This window comes from Ascidia mentula, chromosome 7, assembly GCF_947561715.1.
Source record: "Ascidia mentula chromosome 7, kaAscMent1.1, whole genome shotgun sequence".
Taxonomy (NCBI): domain Eukaryota; kingdom Metazoa; phylum Chordata; class Ascidiacea; order Phlebobranchia; family Ascidiidae; genus Ascidia; species Ascidia mentula.
The window spans coordinates 9,501,295-9,515,257 of record NC_138572.1 but is presented as its reverse complement, the minus strand read 5'-3'; the positions used below and the strand labels follow the sequence as shown (position 1 = coordinate 9,515,257).

Genomic DNA, 13,963 nt, shown 5'->3' with positions numbered 1-13,963 from the left:
ACATTCCATGTAGTCACCGGTGCAAGGTTTCTTCTGTGGGTCGCTACATTCGTCGATGTCTTCAAGGCAAAAGTGTTTTATTAAATCATAACTGAAATCAAAGAATAAAACCTTAATAAACCATTTTGAAAATGGATGGTGGCATAGGTGTGACAAGCCCTAACTGTACTGTATTTACATCATTACTATTAAATTGTTACGGAAATCCCCAATAAAACGTGATATTTTTGATGAATGAAACGCAAACTAAACTCAAGGATAACGTGTGTTTTAAAGCAGATGTTTAATTTTTTGTGTTGGTTGATATTGGTGAGGACTTATAGTAGTTATTTTTTATGTTGAATGTTTCGTTTCAAATCACCAGTTGCCGAACAAGCAAACATAAGCAAGTTTAATTCTTACCAACACAAGTCCTTCCGTCCCCGGACATTCCTTCATTGCAGAAGCATTTGTACGAACCGAACGTGTTTTCGCAATTTGCGTTGACAGCGCACCCGGCATTCCCTTGCTGGCACTCGTTAACATCTGTTCAACAAAATATGACAAGCAAATATTTCTGAAATAATGCATACTTTTTCCATGCTAAAGTCGCCCGCTTTACAACCGCTTAACTTAGCAATTTCAGCTATTACATTGCGTGGGCTCACAAAACAGTGTCCAAAATTGTTGAATGCTTAATTGAAAAATGTGAACTGTGTTTTCAAACCTAACATTAACTATCGAATAACCATCACTATTTTGTCAGTACGAACCAGAACATAGCCCAAATTGAGACACGAAGCCAGTCAGACATGGACATGAATAATTTCCTTTAGTGTTGACACATATGGTGTTGTCTGGGCAGAGAGCAGTGTTTGCTTCACACTCATTAATATCTGTACGAATAAAATACATAATTCCAAAGTTGTATCATTAACTATGTTGACCTAAAATTAAAATTAGGAATCTAATATCATGAATGCTTGCTCTTGTTTTGTCGTCTAATTAAAATTACTGTTAATAGTGTAAGGATTCTGCAGGCGATTTTATTTAAATGATTAAAAAAGGACCAGTGGCATACCTAAGCAGAATGTTCCATTTCCTGAAAATCCATGCTCGCACATGCAAAAAAAACTTCCATCAGTGTCAACGCATCGACCGTTTTGGTGGCAACTTGAAATCTCGTTTATGCATTCATCAACATCTGTAACAGAAAGTTTAGAATTTATTGTTACTCGAGCCAAAACTTGTATTGCATGGAAGAACAAACCGCGTATTGAATGCTTAAACACTAAGTAACCAATATAGAAGTAAACATGTTTTTTCAAAAAGTTTCGGTGTTTTTCACAATGAATTGCAACACGAGCCAAAAACCTACTTTCACATTCCATGTTGCTGTTTTTCTGGTAGCCTGGGTCGCAATCACATTGGTAACTTCCTTCTGTGTTGATGCACACTGATTTCAAGGGGCATGAACTATTTCCTTGTTGCGTGCACTCGTCAACGTCTGGAAATGCAGACAGCCACGTAATTGCTACCATTGCTGCAAATTACTCATTTACTGTGCTGATCTTTCAAAATTCCAAGAGTTTTGTAACACTTTTAAAAGCTTTTGAAGCTGCAGATTACTTATTACATCACAAAAAAATTCATTGCCACTTTTCTATTGCAGATATAACAAACCACATAATTAAACAAAATACCTTGACCGCAACACAGACCGCTCCACCCTGGTTGACATAAACATCCTGAAGCAGTCGCAGTTGCTCCATTGTAACAAATCACTTCACAACTCTCAACTTCCTGCAGGGTCGGGCACACCTTCCCTCCACACGTGTTATTAGTGATCACTGATCTGTTCCTGACTTTGTTGTTCGTCACACCACATGTTTGTGGACAAACGCTCCAGTTTTCCCAATCCGATACAGTGCAGTTCACTAAACAAAAATTTGTCCTCCTGATTCTTTGCAGACAGAGTGTTATTTGGGTTTCGATTTCAAGATTTTGACACGAATTTCTGAACTGTTATTCAGCTATTCCGAGACAACATACCAGAACAACACTGAGAGTTGCATTTTTGTTCATCCCTGTGATCACCAACGCATTCCGCCCCGTTGCAGGTCTTGTTCAAGTAAATATTTCTTTCCCGTACCTTAGAGCCTGTGCCGCAAGTTTTGCTGCATCTGGACAAATTATCAACTAATTTTTAGCATCATACAAACTTGATTATCGCTAATTTATACATCCTATGAAGCAATGCAGTGTCAAACTTTGATAGTAATTGTTTTCCAGAAAATTGCCTTCAGAGAAAACGAATCATTACGGTAACATTTAGATAGGTACAAGAGCCAAAATAAATACTAACTCTCCCCAAGCTGACCACTGGCCCCACACACAATCTTCAGGACAACAAACATCATTGCACGTTCTCTCTTCCATGAAGCTGCCATTGCAAGGGGAACCACCGCATGTTTGCGTCACACTGACACTTCTCAACCTTGATTGCGTTCCTTCAAATAAACAATTTTGTTACGTTTTTTTTTCAATCTATGCCAGAAAGCATACCAAATAACTACCAACCATTCTGGCACGTTTTGGAGCAGAGCGTCCAAACACTCCAATTGTTCCAGACACATTTGACTGGGCAACAATTTTGATCACAGATTCTGCAAATAATTGTTTATTGTTATAGAAAGAAGTAATGAGCAGTAAATTTTTAGCAAATTAGGAACAGGGAATCTAACAAATGGGAAGCTGAGTGATATCTGGTGCCAACACAAAATCGCCACATTCCCACTCATGACAAGTACCAAACACCATGCATTTCTATTCAATAAACACTTACTCTGACTCTTCTGATTGGCCTTCGCATTCGAATCCCCCATGCTGAGCTTCCACGTCAACCTTTCTTGATCTTAACCTGGATCCACCACCGCAGGTAACATTGCAGTTGCTCCACACACCCCAGTTACCCCAAACACAATCCACAGGACATGGGTGTGTGTTACACGGTGTTGAATCAATATCAGAACCATTGCAGGATCGTCCGCCACACGCTAGCTCCACAGAAACTTGGCGTTGACGGTGTTTTTGGCCTCCACCGCATGGGACAGAACACTCGCCGAAATCACTCCACTCTACCCACTGGCAGTCGATGGGACAGCAGTGAGTGTTACAGAATTGTGACGAGGTATCTTCGCCCAAACATCCTTGACCACCGCAGTCAGCTGCGACCAGAACCTGTCGATTGCGATATTGTGTGCCGTTACCACATTCAATGGAACAATCCTTAAATTTACTCCACTGTCCCCACTGGCAGTTAACCGGACAACATTGGGTGTTGCATCTCTGCGACTGCTCGGTTGGTCCTGTGCAATTTAAACCCATGCCTTACGTATCGAACAATTTTCCTAAGTTTTGTTTGACAGAGCATTTATCGTAATTGCTCCATTCTCCCCATAAACAATCAATAGGGCAAGGCCGAGTGTTGCAGGATTGGTTAAAGGATGTTTTACCCACACATGTTGTGCCACCATGTTGTTCCTTTACTTGCACCGATCTTGTTTTCATCTTATTTCCAACTCACCAAACATTTCCCAATTTCGCTCCACGCTCCCCAGATGCAATGTATTGGACAGGGGTGGATGTTGCAACTTCTTACGGTTGTCGACAAGCCGGAACAAGCTAAACCTCCATGCCTGGAACTTAAAGCGATCTTTCTTGATCTAACCTGTGTTCCCCCTCCGCAAGAGACAGAACATGTCCCATATTCACCACACGAACTCCAACAACAATCGATGCGGCAAGGCTGAGTGGCAAGAGTGAGTACTACACGAGCAAGAAGAATACGAAAACCCAAAGCAAGACCCTCGGGAAAGAATGGGAATTTGTTTTAGAGCCAGATCTAGACTGCGTTCCTCCGCCACAATTGGCGGAGCATGAACCGTAACGCCCCCATGGTCCCCAGGCGCAGTTCACCGGACAGCATCTTGTGTTACAAGTCTGTGACGAAGTTGAGCCCCCGTAACACTGACTGCCCCCGCAACTTGCACTCCGTCCGTATCCCCGGGTCCGTGTCCTGATTCCACTTCCACAGCTCGCAGAGCATTCTCCCCAACTCCTCCATGATGCCCAATAGCAGTTCACTGAAACAAACATGATGTTAATAGTCGAAATGCGATATCTTAAAACACAGAGATTGAATTTTTGTATCACAAAATGTATTACGGTTCAATTCAAAGTACATTTGTTCATAAAGAGTACTACTAACTTCCACTCGGAGTGTAGATTATAATTGTTATATTGCCACCTTCTGTATATTATGTACACGGAATGAGCCAATAAACATCGTGATACCAAGCCGGCAACACTATTAGATCACAAGCAGTTGCTTGGCGATGGTATGTTCCAATACAGTTTGTCTCTAGCCGCTCGTACCTTGTTTGGGACCTAACGCAGCGACACCCAGTGCAAAGAAACTGCAAAGTGAAATCCTCTCTTTCAGCTGTTGTCAGTCACAAACTGCACTGATGTGAACTGATAGGTCGAAGCAATGCGCACAACGCTATGTAGCTAATATCTGTATCGCTATAACTTATTGGCTTACAGTTCCAACACAACACCACGTTTTTTGTAATCGCATTGATATGTTTCATAAATTAAAGAAAACTTAACCTCATTTTCTACTGAACAGCAAATAAGGGGAAACCGATTCTCTGTTTCATTACCTCGGCAACATTGATTGTTGCACGATCTCGAGTAAGGCAAGTTACAGGAACCGCACTCTCCCTTACTCCGAATTATTGTTGGATACATTCTTCCACCTCCACAAGTTCGTGAGCATCTTTCCCACCTCAATTGACAGGGCGTAGTGTTACAATCAATCCAAAACAACCTGCAGAAGTCCAAATTCTAGAGTAAATCGAACATTTTGCTGCAAATTCGATTTCCTCAAACGGCACAACAACAACCAATATGTAAACAACTACAAATGCATATGTTAGAAACGAACATACTTACCATGCCGATGCACCATGAATAATTACCAGCAAACATAAGCAAACGAAAATAGTTTTCAGCATAACTGCTACAAATTTCTACAGTTTTTGTAAAATAAACGTTTCAACACTATTTGGTCTCAAATAAATGTACAAACCACAAGCGTGCACCCGCTAATTTTAAGAGTTTTAAGGATGAGTCAAATATTAGGAAGCGAGATGCAAGAACAAGGAAGTGAAATTTAAATGTAGCCAAGCATATGACGCATCTCTGTAAACAACTGCTCGTAAAATTGCTCTGGCAAAGTGGAAATTCCGGATTCCGGACGCTGAACAATTTTACGCAAGATTTCTGGTATAATTTATTTTTTTACAATTCTATTTTAGCCCTTTAGAGCCCAAGGGTATACTGAGCAACAGAAAAAAATTAATGTTTAGCGTTTTGTTGCGTTGATGGGTCCAATAACACATTTCATGAAAAAAAATTGAGATGTTTGACCGTTAACCTCCATTTTCTGGTGGGGACAACTGTGACCCATTGGGCTCTGGCGAATTAACAATAAAAAAATTTAACTTTCTAATTTTGTTGAAACTAGTGAAGCTATGCATTTCTTTAGTGATACAAGTAACAACCTAAATGAAACCGAGGTAATATTTTACTATGTTTGGTCAAACAACTGATTTTTAGACCCCCACTATGTCTGATTTTCGTATTTCGTAGGTTCATCTGGGCGGAAAATTTTTTTTCAATATTTTAAGCTAAACAACGCCTTATTTAGGTCCGTGTTGATGCTGCCCAAGTTGTATCAGCGATATTTGACAACTTTTGTTGGTCAATGATTATTTATACCGATAAAATTTGAAAAAACCTTCAAAAATAGTTATATTACCGTGCATAAAATAAACACCTGACCCGATATCGAGACAATAGATGATGTACGTATTGTTTCTAGTATCATGTGATGCTTTTATGTAATAATATTCATTGAAAAGCTTAAAAACATGATTCAAAAAAATTAATCGTACTTGTCACCAATGCCCTATGGCCCTTACACGACCCCATGAAATTACAAGGTGTGCCATTTCTTCAAAATACGTGCTACGAATACCTTTTTTATAGATACTATACAATGCCTCAGCTAAAGGACCACCGACTTTATTTGCAAATTGTTCACCAATTGAATGGTATTTTTTACATATTTGGATGTAGCTTTTAAAGCACTTTTGTGTTTTCTTCCGGTGTGCTTGCTGTGTCAATCAAAAAAATCCCTATAGCGACATCTACCGGCCTTTAAAATGTTCTGTAGATCAGGGCAAAGGGGGACTTTGGGCTTTAAAGGTAAAAAAAATTAAAAAAGCAGAAACCTTTCTTGTATGGGTCTTTAAGGTCATGGGGTCACCGGTGACCCCTGGGGCTCTAAAGGGTTAGAGGTCATTACAGCTTTTATTACGTAATATGTTTAGCCGTTTGTTGAATAGTATTTTTATCGATCTTTCTTGTTCTAACTTGACCAGTTTTTAATGCAACAGAATTTGTACATAGAAATTCAAGAACTTGATCAGTTGGCTGCCTAATCCCAAGCGCCCCCCTGCCATGGTCAAAAATTAAGAAAGCAAAAAGTTGTTGGCACCTAACAACACGTAGCAATCTGTCTAATGTGCTTACAATCAATGAGCCAATGATGTTCGTGATACCAAGCCGACAACAGCATTGGATCCCAAGCAGTTGCTTGGCGATGTTTCATGGCAGTTCGTCTCTAATCGCTCGTATCTAGTTTGAGACCTAAAGCAACGACACCCAGTGCAAAGTAACCGCAGAGTAAGATCCTTTCTATCAGCTGACAAGTCCGTTGACAGTCACCAACTGCACTGATGTGAATTGATAGTTCGAAGCAGTTCGCACAACGGTCTGCAGGTAATATCTGTATCGCTATGATTTATTGACGAAAGTGCCAACACTCTAAAATGATTTGGTAATCACGTTGATTAGTTTCATTAACTTCAAACAAACTTAATCTCATTTTCTACTCAACAGCAAATAAGGAGAAGCCGGGTCTTTTTGTTACCTGGACAACATTGGTTGTTGCATGATCTCGGGCTCGGCAAGTTGCAGGAACCGCACTGTCCTTTTCCTCTTGTTACTCGTGGAGATTGGATTCCACCTCCACAAGTCCGTGAGCAGCCTCCCCAGGTCCATTGACAAGGCGCTGTGCTACATCTGCGTCTTCGTCGACGCCACCTGCAAAAGTACGTCAGTCAAATGCATATATTTCTCAAGCAGGAATGTTCACGACCGAACGTGTTATTTCAAACAGTGTCATCATTTAGCTTAAATTTTTACAAAATAATTACCAGCAACACAAATTCTGTCGACACAGAATATATGCATTTTTATAATCATCACATTAACTTCTTCCACGTCTGACAGCTTTACACATACAAACAAATGCATTAGTTTGATTTCACAAATTACCACTAAAAACATCTAAATTCTAGCGTAATTAAAAATTTTCTCCAAAAATGGTTCTAACTGGCTACCAGCATGAATGCTTGGTTTTGCATATTGGCTATTTAAAACATTCCAACCGAAAATCTGAAAACCATTTGCCGAGAAAATTGGTTTATTATTTTTTTTGAATTCAAAGAGGCAAAAAACGTACCATGCCGACCCGCCTTGAACAATCGCCAGTAAACATATGCAGATGGTGAGTCATACTTTCGACCACGTTTCTTTTTTGAGAAAAATGTGTGATTTCTTGAAAGAACTAAAATTTAACTTAGTTACAAGTTTCAGTTCACAAGACTGCGTTTGCCCTCGTTGACAACTGTCACTAAAAGACTAAAGTCAAATGATGGTAAGATGCCAATAAGTAACGGAGTTTTTCATTTCCCAACAAGCTACATAATATATCTACCTTTTTGTTGAAATATGATTTATCGATTCACCACAAACTATAAACAATATGGATATGCAGAGGAGTTTATGTACATTCACACCGAAATCCTTCAGGCAAATCAGTGCACATGGCGTTGTCTGTTCCTTGTGAATCTTACCGGTATACAGTACCTCGAACAGACCAACGCTCTTGTTATCTACCAAATTCCATAAATTGATTTTCCTATTGACAGGCATTTATCAATTTTTGACGTACATGCTGGTGGCAACAGTGGTTCGAAGACGTTGGTGCCAGCATAAGTTGTTTACTTTCAAAACGCAAATATTTTTTTGGGAGAAAATTGTATTTCGAGTCTCTATCAAACAACAGCTTTTAACTGAACGGTTACGTGGTGTTTAAAACATATCGAAAGAAATCGCACCTTTAAAGAGACATAGCAGCCTACAACATGCAAGGTTTTAATTGCTTTGTCGTTATTTTAACGTGTATTCCAAACTTATGTAAGAACAAGAATTCTATAATCGAAATAAGCCTGGTCGTTCCCATGCGTTAGTTACCAGATACGACGTATTTACTATTCGACGCGCACGACAATTTTTCTCAAGATGTTCGACACGCAGAAAAAAAATCGAACCCTGTGTTACAACATCCGTTGCATTGATATTAGGGCGATGTCCAAGCTGAGGTATATTGTATTGAAATTGCGAAACATCGTCTTTCACATTTTCTTGTAGTGTAGCACTGTAAATTCATTCACTATCCTGTTTATTATGGGTGTTTACACTTTTGTTCATCCCTGTTATCACCAATGCAATCCTCTCCGTTGCACTTCTTCTTCAAGTGAATATTTCTTAACCGTACCTTCAAGCCTGAGCCGCAAGTTTTGCTGCACCAGAAAAATTATCAATTAGATTTAGCATCATTTAAACTTCACCGTTAAGTTAAACATCCCGTTGTATTTATTTCCGCACCGCATTCTTTTCCTGTGTTTACCACACCACGTAACACGCCCATACCACGTAACTCGCCAACGGCTCACGTGGCTCTCGTGGATTCGTTGATTGGCGGGTGCAAGAAGTGCTCCGGGAATGATCGAGTTAGTCTTGCGCTGAAGATTCGTTGTAAAGGGTGGCGAAGAGTAACTTTTACTGAAGTTTTAATCGTTGTTTATTGTCGACTTTTTTGTCGCTGCTTTTAATATTGTAAACACTCCTAAGCAAGACGACCAGTTAAGGAAACCAGTGTGGGGTATTTAGTGGTAAGCCGTTTTTGCAGGGTTCGGGACCTTTTTAGAATTGGGAAGGCAGCGATCTTAGTTGAAGCTCTAGGGTTACGTTTGATGGTAAGGGGTCGCCGCTCAGATTCTCACTAGGCTCAATTCTCGCGCTGCCGAAATAATTCCGTATTAGAACCGAATCAGGACAAATACACAACAATACTAACAAAATAACGATATTATCATTGCAACGATAAGCACTACATACAGAGTTATAATTTTACCAAGTGATATTCGTTAGCAACAGAGTTCGTCCATGAACCTCAAAGTAATACAGCCCTTGATTTATTTCTTTTTACTTTCTTCTCTTATTTTTCTTCTACGAATTATTTTTTTTTGTATGTACAATTTTATTCTTACCAAGTGCCGTTTTACAGAACACAAGGCAGGCGACGTTAAACTTCAGTCTTGTTTAAATGAACAGTAAAATGGCAAGTACTAACTTGCACAAAAGCGAACGATGGTTAGAGAGAAAATGGCCGTGAAAGTCGGGTGTGTGTACTTGAACACAAACATTAAGAGTGAAGACAAATTTGCATTTGCCTGGTCAGACATGACCTAACACAAATCGACAATTAAACAATGATACACATCAAAGCAATCGTCAAGGCAAAGATTACGCAGTAATTTTAACTTTTGCACTTATTTTGTGAATGCTTAATTTGTTGCGCCTTTGCTCGTCACAATGGACTTTGTCACATTATGTTAACGCAAGGAAAGTCTTGTTGTACAGAAGAAAAAATTCAAACAACCTTTACGGCATTCGCTATCTCGCCGCCCACATAAGTAAACAACAAAAACACAAAACATGACGGAAAGACTTCACGGAAAGAAACTTCTGAAAAAAGGTCGAGAGTGTGTGACCCATGCAAAATTAAAACAAGAAAAAAAATAAGAATTGTGTATCTCTTGAAATTCCCATTCATTCATTCAACAATCTCAATCACTTTATCACCATCCTGCTCAGCACGGGGGTTGTATCTAACACTTAAATCAGAAGGACTCCTTGATGTACGTAATGATGATATTTTGGAAACGAGCCATTTGTTGATCTTTGACAATTGCTCTTCCAATGTTTTGGAGTAGAGCAAGGGGTTAAGGGCGCTGTTGATTGGAAGCAACAGACAAGCACTCAACAAATAAGCGTCTCCTGGCATCTTCACTCCTCCTACACTCAAAAATCCTAATACACAAATTGGAATCCAGCAACAAAAGTCGGTCAAAATCAACCTGGTGATTCTCTTCTGCATGTTAGAGCTGACATTAGTGCTTCTGGATCCTTTCATGCGGTTGCTTCGCTTGTAAATAAGAAAATAAGCAACCACCATGTAAATGAACATGAAGAAGTTGATTGTGATGAGGAATGTTGAATATTCCCAAGCAAACTCATTGGTTGTTGAAAACAAACGTGGCATACAGACGGTCGTTTCACCATAATATCCAAACTCTCCCTTGATAGAGATATGTGAAAAGGCGTTTTCAATTATACGTTTAACATCGTACCAAGACTTTGGCTCTGATGTGGAAATTCTTTGTGCAAGTAACGACATGTTTTCTCTTGACACGAAATCGGTTTCATAAAAGTTGTTTGGGAACCAAACATCAGTAACAAAGTAATCAGAAGTTGCGTTGAATAAAGGAACGGTTGACAACAAAATAGCCAACATCCAACAAGATAACTCGGCAAACACAGTTTTAATAACACTGACATTTCGCATGAGGAAAGGTTTAAAGGCCGATATCAGGCGAAATGTGGTCATAGCTGTCATAGTGAAGGCTGATGCTTCTGACGATACAACTACAAGTGCTCCAAGTCCTGAACACAAACTACTTGATCTCCATTCTTTATCAAACAAACAATAAGATCCAGAAAATCTAGTCGCTTGTATTATGACAGCCAGTAGATAAACTCCCATGAGAAGGTCAGACACGCAGAGGTTAAGAATAAAAACACTTGTGTTGATAAACAAATTCTGATCTTTATTAACTTTAATCAAGTCACGTGTGGTTGTAACAAATACAAACGAATTCCCTCCCAGTGCTAAGATGCCTGTAACCCAGAAGATACCTCGATAAACTGGGTTTGCTATCATTTCGTTGACGTCTGCAAATATATTTCCAGCCAAATTAACACATTCGTCACTTCCGTCTGAGCAGTCATTAATTCCGTTCTGTACAAGTTTTATTTCAACAGACAAAGGTTCTTTATTGGTGCAATAAAACCTGGTATTTTCACAATGACATATGCTTTCATCAGATACGTCATCACAGTCCATTATTCCGTCACAAACATGATTCCTTTCGATAGAAATCTTTCCTTTACTTCTGCAGTAGTAGCGGGTATTGCTACAAAGTTCCAGAAACTCGTCTGATTCGTCGTCGCAATCAATTATTCCATCACAGGTTCGTTGTTTATCTATATTAATTTTTCCTTCTTTGAAACATTTAAATCTGTTTGGACAAACGATTTCTCCGACAACATTCATAGCATCATTGATTGATCCATCACACCACATGGGATATAAACTCCTAATGTGACTAATGAGAGACATACCTAATATTAATGCAGACTGTTTAAACCACATTTTCATAGATAAAACGCAAAGCGATTCGTTGCTTAGATTGTTTTCTGTAAAAATGTTGTCATCTGCTACACACTCACTTTGCACTGATGTCGTCCCAGTTAAACAGTATTTTGTGTTAGTTTGGTTGACACATTGTACACTTTTGTTACACAATACCTTATCTTGGTCCACACATGTAGAACTCTCCTTACAATGCATTTGGTTCTGGGGACAATCTCCTCGTATATCTCGACACAATGTTTGATTTTCACACAAACACTCGTCTGACATATCAAAGCAATCCACTACACCGTCACAAACTTGCTTGCTTGAAACTATCAGTTTTCTGTCCAAACACTGGAAACATTTAAACTGTCCATTGAGGAAACAAATATCAGAACTGTCAGAACATTGAGCCACTGAATCGTAGACGTTGGTTTGAGGTAAAACACAAACACCTTTCCTTTTTGATCCAGAACATTTAAACCCAAACCCATGTTGGACTTCGTCACTTTTGTCCTTACAGCCATCATCAGGTTGTCTATCACAAAAATATTCTCCTGCAATAAGTTGTTGATTTTCACAGAAAAATAAGTTTTCGCAGGATTTGCTGCATGTTGAAATTGTACAAACCACTTCACAATTATTAACATCGGTAGCGCACGTTTTACTAACAACTTTATTGCACGGAAATGGATCTGTTGTATGCATGAGGTTTCTGGCTTCCTTTTCACTTGGACAAGTTACAGCAACCACATGACAAGATGGGCATGTGATGATAGAAACTGAACAAACTTCGTCAGTTCCATCAACACAATCTACGTATGTATCGTTTATCCATGTAAAAGGTATACATCTACCGTCTAGTGAGCACTGTGTGTTATTTGTATTACATGGACATCTGGCGTAAGTACCTGAACAGTTGCAAGTATAATGTGTCTCATCACTTCCATCAATACAGTCAGGTTTTCCATCACACAACAAAGATCGATCAATACAATTTAAATCATTTTTAATACAGTGTTTTGATCCAACACAACCACAATCAAACTTATCCTCTGGACATGTGCAGTTAACCTCACCAATCCAATCTCCGAAACTATTCACTCCATCGCATACCCAAGATGTACTGATGCATCCACCATACGTACAGTTTTTAAATTTGTAACAATGACATTCAAACTTATCCGCTGGACATGTGCAGTTAACTTCATCACTCAAATCTCCACAGTGATTCACTCCATCGCATTGCCGAGATTTACTGATGCAACCCACGCTTGACGTACAGTTATTAGTTTTGTAACAAGGACACTCAAACTTATCCGCTGGACATGTGCAGTTAACTTCATCACTCCCATCTCCGCAGTGATCAATGCCATCGCATTGCTGAGATTTACTGATGCAATTCCTCAGTGACGTACAGTTTTTAGTTTTGTAACATGAACACTCAAACTTATCTGCAGGACATATGCAGTTAATCTCATCACTCCAATCACCGCAGCTGCCAACTCCATCGCATTGAAAAAATTTATTCACACATCCACGAACTCCAGGACACGTTGTGTTAAAACAATCGCACTGGAATGTATCAACCGGACAAACGTCACTTAACTCATCGCTCCAATCTCCACAGTTGTTGTTATTATTATTCACCCAACCCCACCAAATACATCCTGGTTGATTGGACCCACATTTATCGATCTTGTGGCAAGCACATTCGAACATGGAGGAGGGACAAGTGCAGTTAGGATCAAGATATGGAGCTTCACAAACCGGTTGATTTTTTTCTCCTGTAACGAGACACAAGCTTAATTTCGGACAAATGATTTAATTAAGGTGTAATCAAAAATTATATTTAGGAGGTAACACTGTTAAATTTAATCTACACTTACTTGTTTTGGGATGAGGAGCCAGACTTTTGTCCTCAGCCGGACATTCACCTTCCGCCCATCCAATCAACACAAATATCACAAATAACTTCAACATTATAATGGTATACCTACGACTTTTTTTTTTAGGCTGGAAAGATGAAATTCTGTAACATTTTTATGGCCAAAATCTTCCACAAGCGTAATACTTCTTTCATTACAGACCGTGATAGTGACAGAAAATCGTACAAGTTCGTCTAACAACGGTTAATTAGAGATAAAAAATTCCTAATAGAAAAAAATCCAAACCAAAGCGCGGCCTCTACACGAATCGCAAAACAACTTAACGTTTGGTGTGAGTTCTCCAATAACCTGAACTCCG

At 39.3% G+C, this 13,963-nt stretch overlaps 1 protein-coding gene across 1 annotated transcript; it reads right to left on the bottom strand.

Annotated features, from left to right (window-relative positions):
* Window positions 1–10,075: 10,075 nt before the first annotated feature.
* LOC145907969 (uncharacterized) lies at window positions 10,076–13,728 on the bottom strand. Its single transcript, XM_082995117.1, has 2 exons — window positions 13,606–13,728; window positions 10,076–13,503 (listed from the first exon to the last, which is right to left on the bottom strand). Exons 1-2 carry the CDS (start codon window positions 13,697–13,699, stop codon window positions 10,076–10,078), a joined length of 3,522 nt encoding a protein of 1,173 aa, XP_082851243.1. The 5' UTR covers window positions 13,700–13,728.
* Between the last annotated feature and the right edge of the window lie 235 nt (window positions 13,729–13,963).

Bases quoted from the DNA above. Each gene is read 5' to 3' on its own strand.
- LOC145907969 (XM_082995117.1), bottom strand. From the start codon at position 13,699: ATGTTGAAGTTATTTGTGATATTTGTGTTGATTGGATGGGCGGAAGGT. The intron at 13,504-13,605 runs GTAAGTGTAGAT...GTCTCGTTACAG, and splicing joins GGCTCCTCATCCCAAAACAA to GAGAAAAAAATCAACCGGTT.